Source organism: Ornithorhynchus anatinus, chromosome X1 (genome assembly GCF_004115215.2).
Source record: "Ornithorhynchus anatinus isolate Pmale09 chromosome X1, mOrnAna1.pri.v4, whole genome shotgun sequence".
Lineage (NCBI taxonomy): Eukaryota > Metazoa > Chordata > Mammalia > Monotremata > Ornithorhynchidae > Ornithorhynchus > Ornithorhynchus anatinus.
Window position 1 is genome coordinate 51303197 of NC_041749.1, and position 21267 is coordinate 51324463.

Here is a 21267-nt window from a genome sequence, read left to right on the forward strand (position 1 = left end):
AATCCAACCCTGGCCTAACTGATGGAACCGGGCAATGGTGGAGAGAGGAGGTTGGCGACAGACATAGGCAGCTCAATTGTAGACACAAGCCTCTCTCTTCCCACCCCCATCTCACTCTTTATATCCTCTACCCCTTTTCCTCCTTTCCTCTTCCCTATCCTCTTTTCCTTACTCTCCTTTTAATTTCCCTCTCTCTGTCCCCACCCCACCTCCCTCTTTGCCCTTATCTGTCTCCACATCTTTTGGCCAGATTTCTGGTCACCTTAGATAGAGATGATATTTCCCCAGGCTTTATGAGTAAGCACTGAAACAGCTTAGAGAAACAGCAGGGCTTAGTGGAAAGAATACGGGTTTGGGAGTCAGAGGTCGTGGTTCTAATCCCGGCTCCGGCACTTGTCTGCTGTGTGACCTTGAGCAAATCACTTCACTTCTCTGAGCCTCAGTTAGTTCATCTGTAAAATGGGGATTAAGACTGTGAGCCCCATGTGAGACAACCTGATTACCTTGAATCCACCCCACAGCTTAGAACAGGTGCCTGGCACATAGTAAGCGCTTAACAAATCCATTATTATTATTGTGCAGATAATACAGATCTCTAGAGACCCTAAGGGATCAGAGTCCCAAAGACAGGGGAAACAGAGACAATGAAAGCAAAATCATTGAAACTTCTGCCACCAAGGAGATCTGTCAATAGCCAGGGCAATGTCATAGGGTCAGATAGTCCTCAACCTGTGGCTACCTAGCACCTCACACCCTCTGGGAAGGCCTTACTAGTAAATCAGAACTTCAGTGGGGACTAATCTGCCCTGGGGTGACCCAAAGCTATGGCCAGGGTGGCAGCTGGAGCAACTATTGACAGTGGTAAAACTCCCCAAGGGCAGGGATCGTGTCTACGTACTCTTTTTTATGGTATTTATTAAGCGCTTTCTATGTCAGGCACTGTACTAAGCGCTGGGGTAGATACAAGCTAATAATAATAATGATGGTATTTGTTAAGCGCTTACTATGTGCCATGCACTGTTCTAAGCACTGGGGTAGATACAAGGTAGTCAGGCCTCCCACTTGTCTCCCCCTTCTAGACTGTGAGGCCATTGTTGGGTAGGGATTGTCTCTTGCCAAATTGTACTTTCTAAGTGCTTTGTACAATGCTCTGCACACAGTAAGTGCTCAATAAATATGATTGAAGGAATGAATGAATCAGGTTGTCCCATGTGGGGCTCACAGTCTTAATCCCCATTTTACAGATGAGAGAATTGAGGCACAGAGAAGACTTGCCCAAAGTCACACAGCTGACAAGTGATGGAGCTGGGATTAGAACCCATGACCTCTGACTCCCAAGCCCGTGCTCTTTGCACGAAGCCACAGTTGGACATAGTCCCTGTCCCCACTTTACAGATGAGGCAACTGAGGTACAGAGAAGTTAAGTGACTTGCCCACCAAGGTCACATAGCAGACAAGTGGTAGAGCAGGGATTAGAACCGAGGTCCTTCTGACTCCCAGGTCTGGGCTTTACCCACCAAGCCACGCTGCTTCTCTATTATTATTTTTGAATTTCTCTATTATTGTATTCTCCCAAGTCCTTAGTACAGTTCTCTTTACACAGTAAGGGCTTGATAGATACCACTGATTGATTGGCTGAATGATTGATTACTGAGCTCTTGTTCCAGGCCTGGCTCTTTCCCAAAGCTGCTTCCCAGTCTAGCCTCAGGGATGTCTTGTGGCTCCACGGGCTTGTGACTCTCCTTCAGGGGCATAGGCTAATGAGGTTGCACTTGAACAGCGGGTGCTGACCAGAGACACCATAAATGGCCAGAGGTACCAGGGCACACAGAAGACCTGTTTGGGGGGAGGGGATTATGGTATTTCTTAAGCACTTACTATGTGCCAGGTACTGTACTAAGCACTGGAGTAGATCCAAGATAATCGGGTGGGACAAAGTCCATGTCCCACATGGGGTTCACAGTCTTAATCCCCATTTTATGGATGTGGTTAAATGAGGCCCAGAGAAGTGAAGTGACTTGCCCAAGATCACACAGCTGACAAGTGACGGAGCTGAGATTAGAACCCAAGTTCTCTGACTCCCAGGCTCCTGCTCTTTCCACTAGGCTACGTTGTTTCTCTTCATACTGTGGCCCTGGGGCATCAAGATTGTAGTAGACCCCTCAAGCTGTGGGGGTTCAAGAAGTAGGCAACCCCAGCAGAGTCACCTTAAAGTCCTTTTGGGCTCTACTTGTTAGGTCTCTCTTTTTGTGCTCTGTGGATTATGTCAGTTGTTGCTGCCTTCAGGGACTGGCTAAATTTTCTGTCCACTGCAGCTCAAGTTTCTTAAGGAGGATTGGGGCTGGTTGGAAAAGAGTGACTCGCTTGAGGTGGTGTGGCTAGGAAACAGTGAAAATGACTAAGGAAGTATGGACTGTGGAGCATTAGCATGAATCTAACCTGACTGTATGGACAGAGATCCTCTTGTTTGGTAAATTCCCCAAGTCTGAGATTGATTGTTTTAAAGGTGGCTTTATAAAGTGATTATTCCCTTTCTCAAGCATGTTTAGGCTAGATCTTGGAATTGCTAGTAAAGAGGGGGTATGGTGGGGGGTTGGAGGCAGGGTGGGACTCCCTCCACTGCAGGACCACCTCCCCAGAAATCACCCAATTACTTCCAATTTTTGTGGGAACAGGATCTGTCCATTTATCCCCAATATAAAAGGAACAATAATAATAATGATGAGTATTTAAGTGCTTACTATGTGCCAGGCATTATATTAAGCACTGGGGTGGATACAAGCAAATCAGGTTGGACACAGTCCCTGTCCCACAAGGGTCTCACAGTCTTAATCCCCATTTTACAGATGAGGTAACTGAGAAACAGAGAAGTTAAGTGACTTGCCCAAGTTGACACAGCAGACGCATGACAGAACTGGGATTAGAATCCAGGTCCTTCTGACTCCCATACCCGTGCTCTATCCACTACGATAAGCCGCTTCTACTGAAGCTGGAAGCCTAGATCCCAACTGCTTGCCTTCTCTGACCTCCCTGGTCCTGCTCCCAGCATGGAAAAGAGCCCAGGGTTTTTCCCGGTGATTTGTAGGGAAGCAGGAGAAAAGCTATTATGTTGGTATTTGTTAAGCGCTTACTATGTGCCGAGCACTGTTCTAAGCGCTGGGGTAGACATAGGGGAATCAGGTTGTCCCACATGGGGCTCACAGTCTTAATCCCCATTTTACAGATGAGGGAACTGAGGCACAGAGAAGTTAAGTGACTTGCCCACAGTCACACAGCTGACAAGTGGCAGAGCTGGGATTCGAACTCATGAGCCCTGACTCCAAAGCCCGTGCTCTTTCCACTGAGCCATGCTGCTTCTCCCAATCTGCTACCAGCTCCAATCCTCAGGCAAGGGCTGGGGAATATTTTCTGCTTTCCCTCCCACTCGTTTGCAGTTTATTATCGAATGCCAGAAGGTAATGAAACTCTACCAGCTCTCTCCCTTCCACCCTAAACTCCCTTCTTTGCCCCCCTTCCCCAGAGGAGATCTGGGAAACTGCTGCCATGAGAGGCAAGAAAGAGTGGGTGCTCAGTGCCCACTGTACCCGACCTCCTGTGTTCTAAACCAGAGGAGATTGCATCACTTGGATGGGGGACTCAACCAGTTCCTGCCTAGGGGAACCAATCAGGGGAAGTGGTGGGAAAGGCAGATCGTAACCTAGTGTTTCAACTGAAGGAATCTAAACCACAAAGTTTTTTGCAGAAGCCTTTCATTTGCCACGGGAGTCTCAGATCAGCAAGCCACAAATTGCAACTGCGTACCTGGTGAAGCTGTTTGCAAGATGTGGAGATTTTAAAGATGGGAAGACTGATAGTAGTAGTTTTGTCGATTCTGGGTTTTCTGAGACTGCGAGGTGGCTCTGTTTACATTTTGTTGATAATTAAAACTCTGTGACATATACCCGATCCCCTTCTCAGCTCTGCCCAAGGCAGCTGCCCCATTTGCCCTACTCTGATTATGTCATGGGCAGGAGAAAACATATACCAGTCACAAATGAATTGAAGCTCCCTTTCCTGTAACTACCCCCCAAAGCCTACAAAATGAGAGACAACCCAAAACTCATCAGGGAAGAACATAGAGCATCACAATAACAAACTGGCAAGGAAAAATTTACACCATTCTTTTTGAAGAGCAAGACCAATCTCCAGTTGTGATGACAATCCAGGCATGACCCATGTTTCTATCCACATGCTACACCAAAATTTTCTCTTGTTTGGTAAATTCCCCGAGACTGAGATTGATTGTTTTAAAGGGGACTTTATAAAGGAATTATTCCCTTTCTCAAGTGTACTCAGGCTAGACCTTGGCATTGCTTGGGAGAGTACAATATAACAGACACATTCCCTGCACACAACGAGCTTACAGTTTAGAGGAAGAGACAGACGTTGACATAAATAAATGAATTATGGATAGGTACATAAGTGCTGTGGTGCTGCAAGTGGGGATGAATAAAGAGATCAAGTCAGGGTGATGCACAAGGGAGTGGAAAAAAAGGAAAAGAGGGCTTAGTCAGCAAAGACCTCTTGGAGGAGATGTGCCTTCAATAAGGTTTTGAAGGGGGTGAGAGTAATTGTCTGTCAGATATGAAGAGGGAGAACGTTCCAGGTCAGAGGCAGGACGTGGGCAAAAGGTCGGCGGTGAGATTAAAAAAAAAAATGTTGGTATTTGTTAAGCGCTTACTATGTGCTGAGCACTGTTCTAAGCACTGGGGTAGACACAGGGGAATCAGGTTGTCCCACGTGGGGCTCACAGTCTTAATCCCCATTTTACAGATGAGGTAACTGAGGCACCGAGAAGTTAAGTGACTTGCCCAAAGTCACACAGCTGACAAGTGGCTGAGCCAGGATTTGAACCCATGACCTCTGACTCCAAAGCCCGTGCTCTTTCCACTGAGCTACTCAGCCACTGAGATGAGATGAGATTGAGGTACAGTGAGTAGGTTGGCATTAAAGGAGCCAAGTGTGTGGGCTGGGGTGTAAAAGGAGAGCAGCGAGGTGAGATAGAAGGCAAGGTGATTGAGTGCTTTAAACCCGATGGTAAGGAGTTTTGGTTTGATGAGGAGGTGGATGGGCATCCACTGGAGGGTTCTTGAGGAGTGGGGAAACATGACCTGAATGTTTTTGTAGAAAAATGATCTTGACAGCAGAGTGAAGTATGGACTGGAGTGGGGAGAGACAGGAGGCAAGGAGGTCATTCATTCATTCAATAGTATTTATTGAGCACTTACTATGTGCAGAGCACTGTACTAAGCGCTTGGAATATACAATTCGGCAACAGATAGAGACAATCTCTGCCCAATGACGGGCTTACAGTCTAATCAGGGGAGACAGATGGACAAAAACAAGACAACATAATCACGATAAATAGAATCAAGGGGCTGTACCCCTCATTAACAAAATAAATAGGGTAATAAAAATATATACAAATGAGCACAGTGCTGAGGGGAGGGGATGAGAAGCAGTGGGAAAGGGGGCTTAGTGGGAAAGCAGAGAGGGAGCAGAAGGAGCAGAGGGAAAAGGGGAAGCTCAGTCTGGAAAGGCCTCGTGGAGGAGGTGAGCTCTCAGTAGGGCTTTGAAGAGGGGAAGAGAGTTAGTTTGGCAGAGGTGAGGAGGGAGGGCATTCCAGGACAGCGGTAGGACGTGGGCCAGAGGTCGACGGCAGGATAGGCGTGAACGGGGGACGGTGAGGAGGTGAGTGGCAGAGGAGTGGAGCGTGTGGGGTGGGCAGTAGAAAGAGAGGAGGGAGGAGAGGTAGGAAGGGGCAAGGTGATGGAGAGCCTTGAAGCCCAGAGTGAGAAGTTTTTGTTTTGTGCAGAGGTTGATGGGCAACCACTGGAGGTTTTTAAGGAGGGGAGTGACATGCCCAGAGCATTTCTGCAGCAAGGTGATCCGGGCAGCGGAATGAAGAATAGAGTGGAGTGGGGAGAGACAGAAGGAAGGCAGGTCAGAGAGAAGGCTGACACAATAATCCAGCCGGGATATTACAAGAGCTTGTACCAGTACGATAGCCATTTGGATGGAGAGGAAAGGGCGGATCTTGGCAATATTGTAAAGGTGAGACTGGCAGGCATTGGTGACGGACTGGATGTGGGGGATGAATGAGAGAGCCGAGTCAAGGATGACACCAAGGTTGCAGGCTTGAGAGACGGGAAGGATGGTCGTACCGTCCACAGTGACAGAGAAGTCAGGAAGAGGACAGGGTTTGGGAAGGAAGATAAGGAGCTCAGTTTTGGACATGTCGAGTTTTAGGTGGCAGGCAGACATCCAGGTGGTGACGTCCTGGAGGCAGGAGGAGATATGAGCCTGAAGGGAGGGGGAGAGAATAGGGGAGGAGATGTAGATTTGGGTGTCATCGGCGTAGAGATGATAGTTGAAGCCATGGGAGCGAATGAGTTCACCAAGGGAGTGAGTGTAGATGGAGAACAGAAGAGGGCCAAGAACTGACCCTTGAACCCCTACAGTTAGAGGATGGGAGGGGGAGGAATAGCCCGCAAAGGAGGTCAGCAAGGAGGCTGATACAGTAATCAAGGCTGATACAGTAATCGATCTGTGTACTAGGTTCAGACTTTGTCCTGATTTTCTGGTACCATTTTAGTCTATTATCATTACGACTTACTAATAATTGTGGTATTTGTTAACCACTTACCATTTGCAAAGCACTGTTTTAAGTGCTGGGGTAGATACAAGATAATCAGGTAAGGCAGAGTCCCTGGCCCACAACAGGGAAGGAGGGAGAAGAGGGATATATTGCCCATTTACAGCTGACGAAACCGAGGCATGGAAAAATTAGGCATCTTACCCAAGGTCAAACAGCAGACAAGTAGCCGAGCTAGGATTTGAACCAGGTTGCCTTATTCCCTGGCTGGTGTTCTTTCCACTAGGCAACACTGCTTCTCAGAATAATTGTGGTATTTATTAAGCACTTACCATGTGTCAAGCTCTGAGCTAAGTACTAGGGTAGGTACAATCGGATCAGACACAGTCCCTGTCCCACCTGGGGTTTCACAGTCTAAGGAGAAGGGAGAACAGGTATTAAATTCCCATTTTACAGGTGAGGAAACGGGCCCAGGGAAGTTAAGTGACTTGTCCAAGGTCACACAGCCAGCAAGTGGCAGAGCCAGGATTAGAACCCAGGTCCTCTGACTCTAAGTTCTGTGCTTTTTCTACTAAGACATACTGTTTCTACTTTAGCTTCTGCAAAGGTGCTAAAATCACAAAGAGTGGAGGGGGAAGGAAATGGAGGCAAATGAAGGGGAATTGATTTGTTTGTATTATACTATACCAAGGACTTAGTACAGTACTCTGTACACAGTAAGCACTCAGTAAGTTCCATCAGTCGATCGATTGGTCAAACAAGCAAATTGGTGAGAATAATAATAATAATAATGGCACCTTTTAAGTGCTTACTATGTGCCAAGCATTGTTCTAAGTACTGGGGTAGTTTAAGTTAATCAGGTTGGACACAGTCCTCTCCCCCATGGGGCTCACACTCTTAATCCCCATTTTACAGATGAGGTAAACGGAGGCCCAGACAAGTTAAGTGACTTGCCCATGGTCACACAGCAGACACACAGAGGAGCCAGGATTAGAACCTACGTTCTTCTGACTTCCAGGCCCATGCTCCATCCACTAAGCCATGCTACTTCTGGAGCGGAAAAACAGAATTGGATTCCAGCATGCCTGTTGCCTTGACCCTTACCACCCTCCACACGTGAAGAACCAAGGAACTCAAGAAGCTCAGGCTGAAAACTCTGTTGTGATGAAGGCCAACAAGCAAGAATCCCTCTAGACTGTGGGAACGTGCCTGTTATTGTTGTATTGTACTTTCCCAACTGCTTAGTACAGCGCTCTACCCACAGTAAGTGCTCAGTGAATACGACTGAATGAATGAATCAATCAATCCCTTTAAGGAACACATTTTGTTGTTCCCCCAGAAATCCTATCTCCATGACATTAATTCAGAGTAGCACCTTTCAGGATTAACTAGCTACTTTATCAACAGCTTTTGGTTAAATTAGGGTACTCTCAATAGCCCCACAAAAACCCACTTGTGTCCCTGAGTTCTGCTTAGAGCAAACTTCTGGCTAGGCATTATGGGAAGGAATGTATGGGGATGTGTTTGTATGAAAATGTGGCTGTGAATGGGTGGTGGTAAGAATGTGTCCCAGGATGGAGAGGAAGGGGGAGCTGCCAGGAAATATTATACAGGAAGAACGGTCAGGATTTAGAGGCACATTGAATGTGGGAGGCAAATAATAGAAAGGAATCAGCGATACCAAGGTCTTCAACTATCATCTCTATGCAGATGACACCCAAATATACATCTCCTCCCCTGTCCTCTCCTCCTCCCTTCAGGCTCGTATCTCCTCCTGCCTCCAGGACGTCTCCACCTAAAACTCAACGTATCCAAAACTGAGCTCCTTATCTTCCCTCCCAAACCCTGTCCTCTCCCTGACTTCCCTGTCACTGTGGACGGCATGATCATCCTTCCCGTCTCACAGGCCCGCAGCCTTGGTGTCATCATTGACTCAGCTCTCTCATTCACCCCACATATCCAATCTGTCACTAGTGCCTGCCGGCCTCACCTTTACAATATTGCCAAGATCCGCCCTTTCCTCTCCATCCAAACAGCAATGGTGCTGGTACAAGCTCTCATAATTCGACTGGATTATTGTGTCAGCCTTCTTTCGGATTTCCCTTCCTCCTGTCTCTCCCCACTCCAGTCTATTTTTCATTCTGCTGCCCGCATCATCTTCCTACAGAAACACTCTGGGCATGTCACTCCCCTCCTTAAAAACCTCCAGTGGTTGCCTATCAGCCTCCGCACGTAACAAAAACTTCTCACTCTTGGCTTCAAAGCTCTCCATCACCTTGCCCCCTCCTACCTCTCCTCCCTTCTCTCTTTCTACTGCCCACCCCGTACACTCCGCTCCTCTGCTGCTCACCTCCTCACTGTCCCTTGTTCACACCTATCCCGCTGTCGACCCCTGACCCACGTCCTACCGCTGTCCTGGAATGCCCTCCCTCCTCACGTCCACCAAACTATCTTCCCCTCTTCAAAGCCCTACTGAGAGCTCACCTCCTCCAAGAGGCCTTCCCAGACTGAGCTCCCCCTTCTCCCTCTGCGCCCCCTCCCCTCCCCACCCACCCTCTGCTCCTCCCCTCAGCACTGTCCTCATTTGTGTATATTATTTATTACCCTATTTATTCTGTTAATGAGATGTACATCCCCTTGATTCTATTTATCGTGATAATGTTGTCTTTTGTTTTGTTCTGTTTTGCTTTGCTCTCTGTCTCCCCCGATTAGACTGTGAACCCGTCATTGGGCAGGGATTGTCTCTGTTGCCAAATTGTACATTCCAAGCGCTTAGTACAGTGCTCTGCACATAGTAAGCACTCAATAAATACTATTGAATGAATGAATGAAGGATGTGAGACAAGGAGGATCATGGTGGTGGTGTATGCTTGAGCCTAGCTTTTAGGAAACATTTTCAAAAATGAAAACTTTCAGAATAGCAGCAGATTTAGAGAAGCAGAGTGGTCTAGTGGATAGAGCCCGGGCCTGGGAGTCAGAAGGACCTGGGTCCTAATCCCATCTCCGCCACTTGTCTGCTATGTGACCTTGGGCGAGTCACTTAACTTCTCTGTGCCTCAGTTCCCTCATCTGTAAAATGGGGATTAAGACAGTGAGCCCCATGTGGGACAACCTGATTACCTTGCATCTACCTCAGCGCTTAGAACAGTGCTTGGCATACCTTACGCGCTTAACAAATACCATCATTATTATTATCTGGTGAGTCCTTGGGGCCTGGATCTAATGGAAGTTTACTGTATGTGATTGGCTACAGGGGTGCTCCTGGACCCCGACAGAAAGACCGACACCCATGGAGAGATTTTTGTCCCCCTCCTCCCAGCCCCAAATATATGCGCTCGCTTTACTTCACCTATTCATTCAATCATATTTATTGAGCACTTTCTGTGTGCAGAGCACTGTACTAAGCGCTTGGAAAGTACAATTCAGCAACAGAGACAATCCCTGCCCACAACAGGCTCACAGTCTAGAAGGGGGGAGACAGACAACAAAACAAGTAAACAGGCATCAAGAACATCAATATAAATACATAGAAATATAGATATATACACATCATTAATCAAATAAATAAAATTATAAATATGTACATATATACACACAAGTGCTGTGGGGCGGGGAGCGGGGTAGAGCAGAGGGAGCAAGTAGGAGTGCACAAACAATTACCTAGGAACCCACACGCATACAATCAGACACACACACGCCAATATCTACCCAGACTCTCGTATACACCGTCCCACCTCTACCCTCTCATAGACACAGTCTCATTCACCTACAGACATACACATCCCCACCTCGAAACTTGAATACATACACAGTCGCCATAATAATAATAATAGTATTTGTTAAGCGCTTACTATGTGCCAGGCACTGTACCCAGATTTACTAACTCATATCCAAACTCACTTCCAGGCCCACTAAAACAACACACTTTCCAGGGCTTTTTTTTGGCCCAAATGCAGTTAAACAGAATGTGTCCCCTCTGCAGTGTAATTTACAGTCAGAATGGGGAGCCATAATGGTTCCCTACAGTGGTCATGATACGGCAGTGTGAGGGCACCAAAGAGTGGGAATGCCCTGAACTCACTGCTCTGATCCTTAGTTATATTTCAGAGCCATTTTACTCAGCTTGTGGAAACCCAGTCATAGACAGACAGACATATTGATAGGCATATTGATAAACTTCACATCGATACATACTTTTCATAAACAGTATACACACCTATTATCTATACATGCATTTACACATATGAAAAACTAAGGAGATGCTACCCCAAAAATAGGGGGAAAAGAAAGAAAAACACCCAGAAGAAATATAATATGAAGGAAGTGCAATTTCTGGGGTGGAATGCATAGAATTCAGTGACTATTTGGGTGGAAGAAGGATAGAGTGGGGTGGTCTGATGGAAAAACCATGAGACTGTGGGAGAGAAGACCTGAGTTCTAGTTACAGCTCTATCGCTGGCCCATTGTGTGACATTGGGTAAGTAGCAATCTTTCTGAGCCTCGATTTTCTCCTCTGTAAATGTGGAGATAATAATTACCTGCCCCTCCCTACCTCCCAGAGATATTGTAAGGATAAAATAACTGATACAAAAGCATTTTGGAGAAATCTGACAAAAGGCTATTCAAAAAATCCAGAAGAAACAAGAAGGTAGGAGACGGGGAGATGGTGGGAAATAGTAGCTGAGAGGAAGACCGTCTGGGGAGGAGAAAGGCCAGATGTGTGGGAGGGTGTGAGGAAGAATGTCAGCAGGTGCCACAGTACTGCAATTTGGGGGGAAAGCTTTAGATTTCTTGGTTTGTTCATGCCTTGCTGATCCTCTCTCTGTAATTAGTTTACTAGCTTCCCCTCTCCCACCCACAGGATCCTCCCCAAAGAAAATACAGTCATTGCTTTGCCCTTTCGGGTCATGGAGAGAAAGACAGTCCTGATACACAATTCTTTGGTCTTTGGGGGGGGGCGGGGGGGGCGGGCAGCCTACGTGAACACGTGGGAGAAGTTTGTTGGGGGTGGGGACGACGACGACTATGCAACTACAAGGATGGGGAAGAGGGACGTGACAGACTCCAGAAACTGGTGTCCAATTGCCGAATTGGTCAGACACCTTGCAGAAGGACCTCCGACTCTATACCCATCCCCATCATTGTACTGGAGCATTCCCCTGGCTCCAGGTGAGCCGGCAAAGCCTGAACTGGGATGATGGAATGAGTTGAGCGTGTCGGGGAGCGGTGGTGCCCACAGGTGTTTGAGGGATTGGGTGGATGGGAGGCGCGGGGGGCAACTGTGATCTCCATCAGGAGACTTTTAAACTACACGGAGTGGGATCAGAGTAGGATGGGATGACACCCGGGTGTCGCTTACCTGCCTCGCCGTGCCGGGTCACGATGTATTCCAGGAACACTAGCAGAGTGAGGCTTCTGGGCTGCATGGCTGCCAGTCCTGGGGATCCGCCGGGGGCCAGAACCGTCCGGGAGGCGTCTAAACGCCGGGGCCCTTCATCCCTCTTCCCCACGCTGGCGTGGGGCAGGGTAGGCGGCATCCTTCCCGCTGCTCCTGTCCAGACCCCAGGCGGGGAGTCCGGAACCCAGAGCTGGTGGACCGGGAATACCTTCCCTATTCACGTTAAACCTTCATCTTCGTCTTTCTGGCACCTAACCCCGGGGAGGGCTAGTGAGAGCGGATAGGGGCTTTTGGGGTTCGGAAACGTTACTTTCCCCACCCCTGCTTCTTTTCTGACGAAGAGTCTTTTGCCCCTGGCGCTCCTCTCTGTGATCCAACCTTCCTCCTGGGTTTCTTGCAACCGCTCGGATAAACCCTCTGCCCTAACTGGTCAGCTCTGGCTCCGTGACCCGCTGCAGGGAGGAGATCATTCATTCATTGGATAGTATTTTTTGAGCGCTTACTATGGGCAGAGCGCTTGCCCATAAGCTGGTTGCTGCCTTTCAACGACTAAGAATCTCTTCCTCCTAGGCTTCTTTTAGCTCCTGAGCTTGGCGGCCGGTTCGCTTTTGAGCTCTGGCCCTTTAAATTAAATACCCAGCACGTGGCTGATGGCTCCGCCCCGCCCCCGGCCAGATCCGACTCGTCACCGCAGCGCCATCTACCGGGCGTCTGCCATCATTACCTCCCCCCACGCTCCGGGAGGACTGGGCGACACCCCTTTCCCAACACAAAAAACGATAGAGGAAAGGAAACCCCGAACGGAATTAAAAAGCCAATTGAGACCTAAGCTGTCGCAGTCTAGCTATCCAAATCCCTGGAAGGTAATTTTACATTAAGTAACCGAGTCAGAATCGAGTCGGTGCAAGCCAGTCTTTCAGTAATTTCCTGAATAAGGCTTGGCACCAGCTCATCTCTCTGTTTCTGATTGAGGATTGTCCCCCGACCCAATAGATTTGCATTCGCTCATACCAGCTCAGGCCTGTGTATCATCATCATTATCACGCTGGAGAAGCAGCGTGGCTCAGTGGAAAGAGCATGGGCTTTGGAGTCAGGGCTCATGAGTTCGAATCCCAGCTCTGCCACTTGTCGGCTGTGTAACTGTGGGCAAGTCACTTAACTTCTCTGTGCCTCAGTTCCCTCATCTGTAAAATGGGGATTAAGACTGTGAGCCCCACGTGGGACAACCTGATTCCCCTATGTCTACCCCAGTGCTTAGAACAGTGCTCGGCACATAGTAAGCGCTTAACAAATACCAACATTATCACCCTCAAGAACAAGACCCACAAGAACGAACCCCCCGTCCTCCCACGTCCCATAGTTCTAATGGGAAGTTGCTGGCCTGTGTCTATTTTGTGAATAGGTGCAGGGATTTTGCACCGTACCTAAGGGTCGGCTGGGGCCAAGGCTCGGATGCAGGAAAGTGAGGCCCAGGGCTGGGAGACTATGAGAAGGAAAATGCAGACCGGGAGGGAGATGGGCAAGGTGCAACCAGCTGGTGGTGAGCTTGTTTTGTTCCAGAAGGCAATGGAGAGCTACTGGAAGGTCGAATCATGGAGTGACACGGTCCAAGAGGGAGGCGTCGAAGATAGTTTTAGCAGGAGTGTGTAGAATATCTGGGTGTGGGAAGAGGCTGGGAAATTTTTAAAAAGTGGTACAAGACTAAGATCAATATCATCTTCGCCAACTGTATTATTGAGGGCCCTACTTTATGCAAGACACTATACCAGGCACCGAGGGCTGTTACAAAAGAGGGAAATAGCCAGGTCACTTGTCCTCACGAATGGAATTGAGGTCCAAAGAGAAACAGTTCCTTGTCCAAGTGCCCAGCAATTTTTTTATGGGGCAAAGAGCAGAATCCAGTATTAGCCCTGGTACCGGAAACAGTGACTTCTTCCCCTTCACCCCACATGAGATGGCAGACCCTGATCTTTTCTTAGTGTTGCTTTGTTTCCTAATACTATAATTGCCTTCTCGACACCATCTGCTTGAAGCCAATCTTTTATTTTGAAATGGGAAACGTTTTTACACATGAAATGGGAAGGAGGGGGAGGGAGAGAGAGAGAGAGAGGAATTTCCCACTGGGGTTCTACTTCTTGTGAACTGAATCACATGCAGATTAGTTTTCGCCTTCTGATTCCTTCTGTGCCTCATCCCTAAAGGAATCTGACTTGGCCAGCAACTACCCCATGGAATCCTGGAATTCCATAATTCAGGGAGCTGAAATACCTAGAGAGCTTGTCTTGTTCAGGCTCTTGTCTCCAGGCAAATAAATGGTGAAACCACACAGGACAGGTAAGTGTCCATCCTTTCTTTAAGCATCTCCAAAGATGGAGATTCCAAAAACTTCCCCGGGAAGTGTTTTATCACTCGGCACGGATAGCTCCAGGCTGGTGTTTCCACTTTGGCAACTCAATTCCCCTGGCCCTGGGTCAGTGTAGCCTCCTAGAAATAACCTGATATCCAAAATGAGGAGCTCAGTGAGGGAAGCAATGATGATGCAGAGCTAGGGGCCAGACTTGCCCAGCTCCAGAGCTTGAATAATGCTGTGAGCAGAAAGAGCAGAAGCCTGGTAGTTGGAGGACCTGAGTTCTAATCCTAACACTGCCACCGTCTTGCTGTTTGACCTTAGGAAAGTCACTGAACATCTCTGTGCCTCCATTTTCTCATCTGTAAAATGGAGATTCAATACCCGTTTTCTCTCCCACTTGGACTGGGAGTCCCAGGTAGCATATCTTATATCTACCCCAGTGCTTAGTACAGTGTTTGGTGCATAGGAAGTGCATAAAAGATGCCCTCATCATCATTATTATCATTGTTATTATTATTAGCACCACCCTGGAACACAACAAATTTTCAAGTGGCTCTGACGAACACCATATACACACACACATTTACCCACCCCCACCCATACTCCCACCCCTTCATATATTTGTACACACCGATTTTATGCACTCCAAACCTATAGTACCATGTTGAGAGGAGACTCCTAAGGGCAATGGGATAGGATGGGCCTGGGCAGCAGGGTTCCTCTCCTCCTAGGTGGAGGGCTAGCCAGGGGAAGGTGGGGGAGGTGAGAGCAGGGAGGGTCTCTTCTTCCCACCTCATGCTCTCCCAACCAGTTTTCTCGGTGGATAGTTGCAGCTTCTCTGCAGAAGGGGCTTCTTTCCTTCCCTTTCCATGCAGACTCTTGACGGGGCCTAGACTCTGCCCAAGATGCAGAAGGGAGTGGGAGAAGAGGAAAAGAGGGCTTAGTCAGGGAAGACCTCTTGGAGGAAATGTGCCATCAATAAGGCTTTGAAAGCAGGGAAGAGTAACTGTCTGTCAGATATGATGAGGGAGGGTGTTGCAGGCCAGAAGCAGGACGTGGGCGAGAGGTTGGCGGCTATATAGATGAGATCAATGTTCAGTGAGAAGGGTGGCATCAGAGAAGCGAAGTATGCGGGCTGTGTTATAGTAGGCAAGTAGTAAGGTGAAGAAGGAGGGGGAAAGGTGATTGAGAGCTTTAAAGACCATGGTGAGGAGTTTTTGTTTGGTGTGGAGGTGGACGGGCAACCACTGGAGTGTTTTGAGGAGTGGGGAGACATGTCCTGAACGTTTCTGTAGAAAAATGATCCAGGCAGTAGAATGAAGTACGGATTGGGGTGAGGAGAGACAGGATGGCTGATAGAGTAATCAAGATGGGATAGGATAAGTGACTGGAATATTGTGGAAGGAGTTTGGATGGAGAGGAAAGGGAGGATTTTAGTGATTTTGTGAAGGTTGACCCCGCCAGTATTTAGTGATGGACTGAATGCGTGGGTTTGACGAAAGAGAGGAGTCAAAGATAACGCCAAGGTTCCGGATTTGGGAGACAGGAAGGATGGTGGTGCCGTCTAAAGTGATGGAAAGTCAGGGGAAAGACAGCATTTGGGTGGGAAGGGTGTAGATGGAAAATAGAAGGGGAAGAGGACTTTCCCGACTAAGCCCTCATTTCCTCTTCTCTCACTCCCTTCTGCATCACCCTGATTTTGCTCCCTTTATTCACCCTTCCATCAGCCCCACAGCACTTATGTACATGTCCATAATTTATGCATTTATATTAATGTCTGTCTCCCGCTCTAGACTGTGAGCTCATTGTGGGCAGGGAATGTGTCTACCAACTCTGTTATATTGTACTCTCCCAAGTGCTTAGTACAGTGCTCTGCACACAGTTAAGTGCTCAGTAAATTTGATTGATTGAACTTGGAGGCAGGACCTAAGGTGGAGGGAGAATAGGCACCCAAAATAAAATACCAGAGATAAATACACTGAATGTTGGATTGGTATGGTGCAGGGACCAGACCAGTTGAAAATAATAATATGATAATAATGATGGTATTTGTTAAACTCTTACTATGTGTTAAGCACTGTTCTAAGCACTGGGGTAGATACAAGCTAATCAGGTTCGACACAGTCCCTGTCCCACCTGGGGCTCACCATCTTAATCCCCATTTTACACATGAGGTAACAATGGCACAGAGAAGTTGTGTGTTGTCCAAGGTCACAAAGCAGATAAGTGGTGGAGTCGGGATTAGAACCCAGGTCCTTATAACTCCCAGGCCCATGAAAACCAGACTGTCCAATGTAAAACGAGATGAAAGCCTATCCTTTCAGAGAGTTCCACGATCACTTAGCTCCTCCTCATTCTCTGATAGCTACCAGGAGCTTCTGTAGAGGTCTTGCTCAGCAAGGCTAGAGTCCAGTAGACCAGTGGGGAAGTCCCGGCCTGGAGTTAGTGGTTGCTGGAAGGGAAGGAGAGTGACTGAATAAGTGGGTGGTGAGAGAAGAGCATAGAAATAGCATTAGTAGCCAGTGAAGTGAACAAGCAAAAATTCCTCACTATTGGCTTCAAAGCTCTCCATCACCTTGCCCCTCCTACCTAATCTCCCTTCTCTCCTTCTACAGCACAGCCTGCACACTCCACTCCTCTGCCGCTGCTAACCTCCTCACAGTCCCTTGTTCTCGCCTGTCCCGCCGTTGACCCCTGGCCCAAATCCTACCTCTGGCCTGGAATGCCCTCCCTCCTCACATCCGCCAAACTAGCACACTTCCCCCCTTCAAAGCCCTACTGAGAGCTCACCCCCTCTAGGAGGCCTACCCAGACTGAGCCCCCCCTTTTCCACTGTTCCTCCTCCCCTCCCCATCACCCCTACTCCTTCCCTCTTCTCTACCCCCCTCCCTGCCCCACAGCACTTGTGTATATATGTACATATTTATTATTCTATTTATTTTATTAATGATGTATCTATATCTATAGTTCTATTTATTTATATTGATGCTATTGATGCCTGTCTACTTGTTTTGTTTTATTGTCTGTCTTACCCTTCTAGACTGTGAGCCTGTTGTTGGGTAGGGAGTGTCTCTATTTGTTGCCAAATTGTACTTTCCAAGCACTTAGTACAGTGCTCTGCACACAGTAAGCGTTCAGTAAATACGATTGAACAAATGAATGAATGAACACTGGGAGAGAAGTGAAATCGACAAATCTCAGCGAGGGCGTCACATCAACTGAGAGCCCCCAGCCTCCATCCTGGTCTGCCAGTCTCAGAGGAACAAAATCTGAGAACAGACTCAACCAGCCTTACCTTGGACACCAATCCTGCCCCTGTGCTCATAGTCCTGAAGGGAGACCAACCAGTCCCATCTTCCCCAGGCCGACACTCGACTTTCCTCTCTTCAGGCCCCAGCCCTGGAAAGGCAAACAGCTTTGAAGGTGACACTATGAATCTCTGCTCACCCAGGGGGGCTGCCAACCAGAATAATCAGCAGACTGTAAGCTCACTGTGGGCAGGGAATACGTCTACCAACTCTGTTATATTGTACGCTCCCAAGGGCTTAGTACAGTGCTCTGCACACAGTAAATGCTGAATAAATAAGATTAATTGATTGATTGATTGATTGATTGATTGATTGGGGCTGGGGGGCACTGCTCTGTGACATCAGAAAGTGTAGGAAATGGCAGCCTGGCTAGCAGGCAAGAGCACAATAGGAGGGCCATAAAGCCAGGTGAAGAGAGGCCCCATAATGAAGGAGGGAAAATTAGGCAGCCAAACTTACTGAAGACTCCAAAAGGAGAGACAGAACCAGGCCAACCCAAAACACTCCCCACCTCCACGCACAAGTAAAGCTCACTGAGCTAGGCTGAGGGGGATCCCTGATAAGAGAGGTCTGAGCTAGATCAAGAGAGGTATCCCTGAAAAGGGGTTGAAGGAGGCATACCACCTGGAAGTCTTTTCATTAGCATATTCAAAATTCTCCTGAGGTCAAATGCCTGATTCTCTGCGAAGAATCTCACCCGATCAATGTCAGGTTGCAGTTCATCTGGACTTGATTAACTGGGATGGTGGAGTCCTAGAAATACAGAGATAATTAAATTCCTTTTGAGAGTATCCTCCCTCCCTCACCCATCCAAGAGCTGGGAAAATGTGAGGCATGGAAAGCCTGGATTCTGCATTCTAGACAGCGCTGAGGTCTCAAGACTGTGCCCTTGCTATTTACCCTGGTACAAACCAATTCACATCGCTTTATTTCAGTCTCCTTCCCTGTAAACTGAGGCCTGTGATATTCCCAAAATGGTGAGGACAAGTTCACAGAAAGGATCACAAAACCCTCTTAAGAGAGAAAGCGTTGTAGGAATGAGTCATTATTCCTACTCCCAGTAGCTTAAACTGACCGTATATTTTAGTGCTCAAGTCCAAACAGGGTTGGGCCTCAGGAGGTTGGGGGCAGAAAAGGCAGGTATGAAAGCAGACCAGAGGCAGAAAGGAAGGGCAGAGAGAAAGGGGGATGGACAGAGACAGAGGAGGAAGTGGAGGGGACAGAAATTTGCATATATAGATGGAGGTAGGGTGGAGGGCAGAGAAGAAAAGAGAAAGAAAAAGGGAAGACAGAACAAGAGGAGTTCTGTGCCTGCCTCTTGCTCAGCTCTTGACAACACTAAATCCCAGGTAATGATGGTAGTGGCATTCATTCATTCAATAGTATTTATTGAGCACTTACTATGTGCAGAGCACTGTACTAAGCTCTTGGAATGTACAATTCGGCAGTGCCAGTGCTGTCGCCCCAGTCATTTCCTGGAGGTTGCTGTTGGAGTCAAAAGCATGACCTACAGGCTTACGACGGAACCTCCAGGAAACAGCTTGGAAGCACCATTTTAGCCAAAGCAATTACAGTGGCAGTTGCTGTTGCTGCTGAAGAGGAGGAGAAGGAGGAAAAGGAGAAACAAGAAGAAGGAGAAGCAAAGGAGGAGAAGAGACAGAGGAAGGAGAAAAGAAAGATGAGGAGAAACAAGAAGAGAGAGAGGCACTTCTATTTTTTTCAGTGGTATTTGTTAAGTGCTTACTATGTACCAGACACTGTACTAAGTGCTGGGGTAGATACAAGCTAATCAGGTTGAACACTGTCCTTATCCCACATGGGGCTCCCAGTTTTAATACCCATTTTACCAGTGCGGTAACAGAGACACAGAGAAGTTAAGTGACTTGCCCAAGGTCATGCAGCAGACAAGCGGTGGAACTGGGATTAGAACTCAGGTCCTCTGACTCCTAGGCCCGTGTTCTTCCCACTAGGCCATGCTGCTTCTAGTCCAATTTTTCTCCTTTTCTAAAAAATGTGCCTTTACAGGTACAGCAGTAAACAGTGATGGGATGTGTCAGCGTCTACTGCAGTCACAAACCAGAGTCCATTCATTCTCTGGGGTGCAGCTTATGAATTCATTCATTCAATAGTATTTATTGAGCACTTACTATGTGCAGAGCATTGTACTAAGCTCTTGGAATGTACAATTCGGCAACAGATAGAGACAATCCCTGCCCAATAATGGGCTCACAGTCTTAATTCTCCTCTCCTGAAGTTTTATCCCCCAACTACCACTCCACCACTTTGCACTTACTGCATACTTACGCAACTCACAGTGTAAGTGGGAGGAAGGTATGATTGCTCTGCACACAGTAGATGCTCAATAAATTCTATTGATTGATTGAGTCAGTCAGCCAGTCACTAGCGTTTACTGTGGGTGGAGTGCTGAATTGGGTGCTATGGAGAGTTATAGAGGAAGAAAAGTACTTGGTGTCTGCTCTTGAGGTCCCTGAATGTATGTGTCCTTGTGGTCCCTGGGATTTTCTGCCCTCTTTCACACATTCTCTCTCTCTCTCTTCCTTTCTCTTTTTTTCTGCTTTTCCAAACTCTACCCCTAGAGACCCATCCCCTATCTTGCTTTGCCCTTCAGATAATATGGTCACTTTAGATACTACCCAATGTAACTGACTGGTAAAATAAACACACAATGTGCCAAGCTATGCAGAGGAACTCAGGGGACAAACATCAGGGCTGTGAATAATTGACTTCCCAAGGGGGATTGGTGGCCAATGAGAATGGCCAGGGAGAGTAGGTGGGGGCCTAGGTCATGAAAACTCCCAGGATGGTGTGATTCTCTGTTGGTTCCCCTCATCCATTAATACTCCCACTTCTCTACCTTCCATTCAGATCCCAGGCAATTGTTAGTGTTCCAGGTATCTAGATTGGTTCCTCTCAGCAGCAGACATGTCCAGCCTGAAACAGCTTTGTCAGGGACTTCCTCTCAGTCCCCTCCCTGAGAATAAAGGGCGAAGAAGTGGAGTGCCCCATGCCCCTGTGAGAACTCCGAACTTGAGTCTAGAGGAGGAAAAGGTAAGATGGCTTGGGCTGACCCTTTCCTACCCAAGGCTAGGGCTACCTTACTGTGGCTTTTCCCCTGTAATCCCTCTTTTTCTCCCCCACCTCTTCCACCTTCATCCTAGGGGACCTCCAAAGCAGTGAGGGTCTGGAGATTAGTACTGGGTGAGCCTCAGGGAATCTCGGGGTCATAGCAGTGTGTCATGTTTCTGGAGAACAGGGCTGGCTGGGGCCAACTTGCCCTTTTTCTACTTTGTCGCGATCTTTCCAGAATCTCACTTGTTTAGACATTATCTTATTCCTCAGCCTTTTCTGCAGGTATGTATCCCTCTACCCGAGAATTATGACCATATGAAAACAATGAGTCCACTGGGGACTTTCAAGCTGTAAAGACATAGATGTGGCCTATATAACCTTGGCATCCCACCAGGATGCAATGCATGTTTGAAAACTCTCCCAAAGCAGGACTAACTTGTCCAAAGGTCAGCCCCAGAACCTCTTCAAATTTCTCTCCAAAAGAAAT

The 21267-nt window shown here is 47.8% G+C and overlaps 2 protein-coding genes and 1 long non-coding RNA gene across 4 annotated transcripts in view; 1 reads left to right on the forward strand and 2 right to left on the reverse strand.

The window, feature by feature from the left end:
• The window catches only part of LOC100090531 (netrin-4-like), a 79723-nt gene extending 67024 nt beyond the window's left edge, over positions 1-12699 (reverse strand). The window contains exon 1 of the mRNA XM_039910261.1: positions 11994-12699. Within this exon, the coding sequence (XP_039766195.1) occupies positions 11994-12171 (178 nt within the window). The 5' untranslated portion in view covers positions 12172-12699. The remainder of the gene's footprint in view (positions 1-11993) is intronic.
• Positions 12700-16611: 3912 nt separating this feature from the next.
• LOC114806628 lies at positions 16612-18448 on the reverse strand. Its single transcript, XR_003754687.1, has 3 exons — positions 18388-18448; positions 17678-17781; positions 16612-16834 (listed from the first exon to the last, which is right to left on the reverse strand). It is a non-coding gene; the product is annotated as an uncharacterized LOC114806628 (long non-coding RNA).
• Positions 18449-20532: 2084 nt separating this feature from the next.
• The window catches only part of UROC1 (urocanate hydratase 1), a 73458-nt gene continuing 72723 nt past the window's right edge, over positions 20533-21267 (forward strand). For both annotated transcript variants that reach the window (XM_029051330.2, XM_029051331.2), the window contains exon 1: positions 20533-20759. In XM_029051330.2, the coding sequence (XP_028907163.1) occupies positions 20634-20759 (126 nt within the window). In that variant the 5' untranslated portion in view covers positions 20533-20633. The remainder of the gene's footprint in view (positions 20760-21267) is intronic.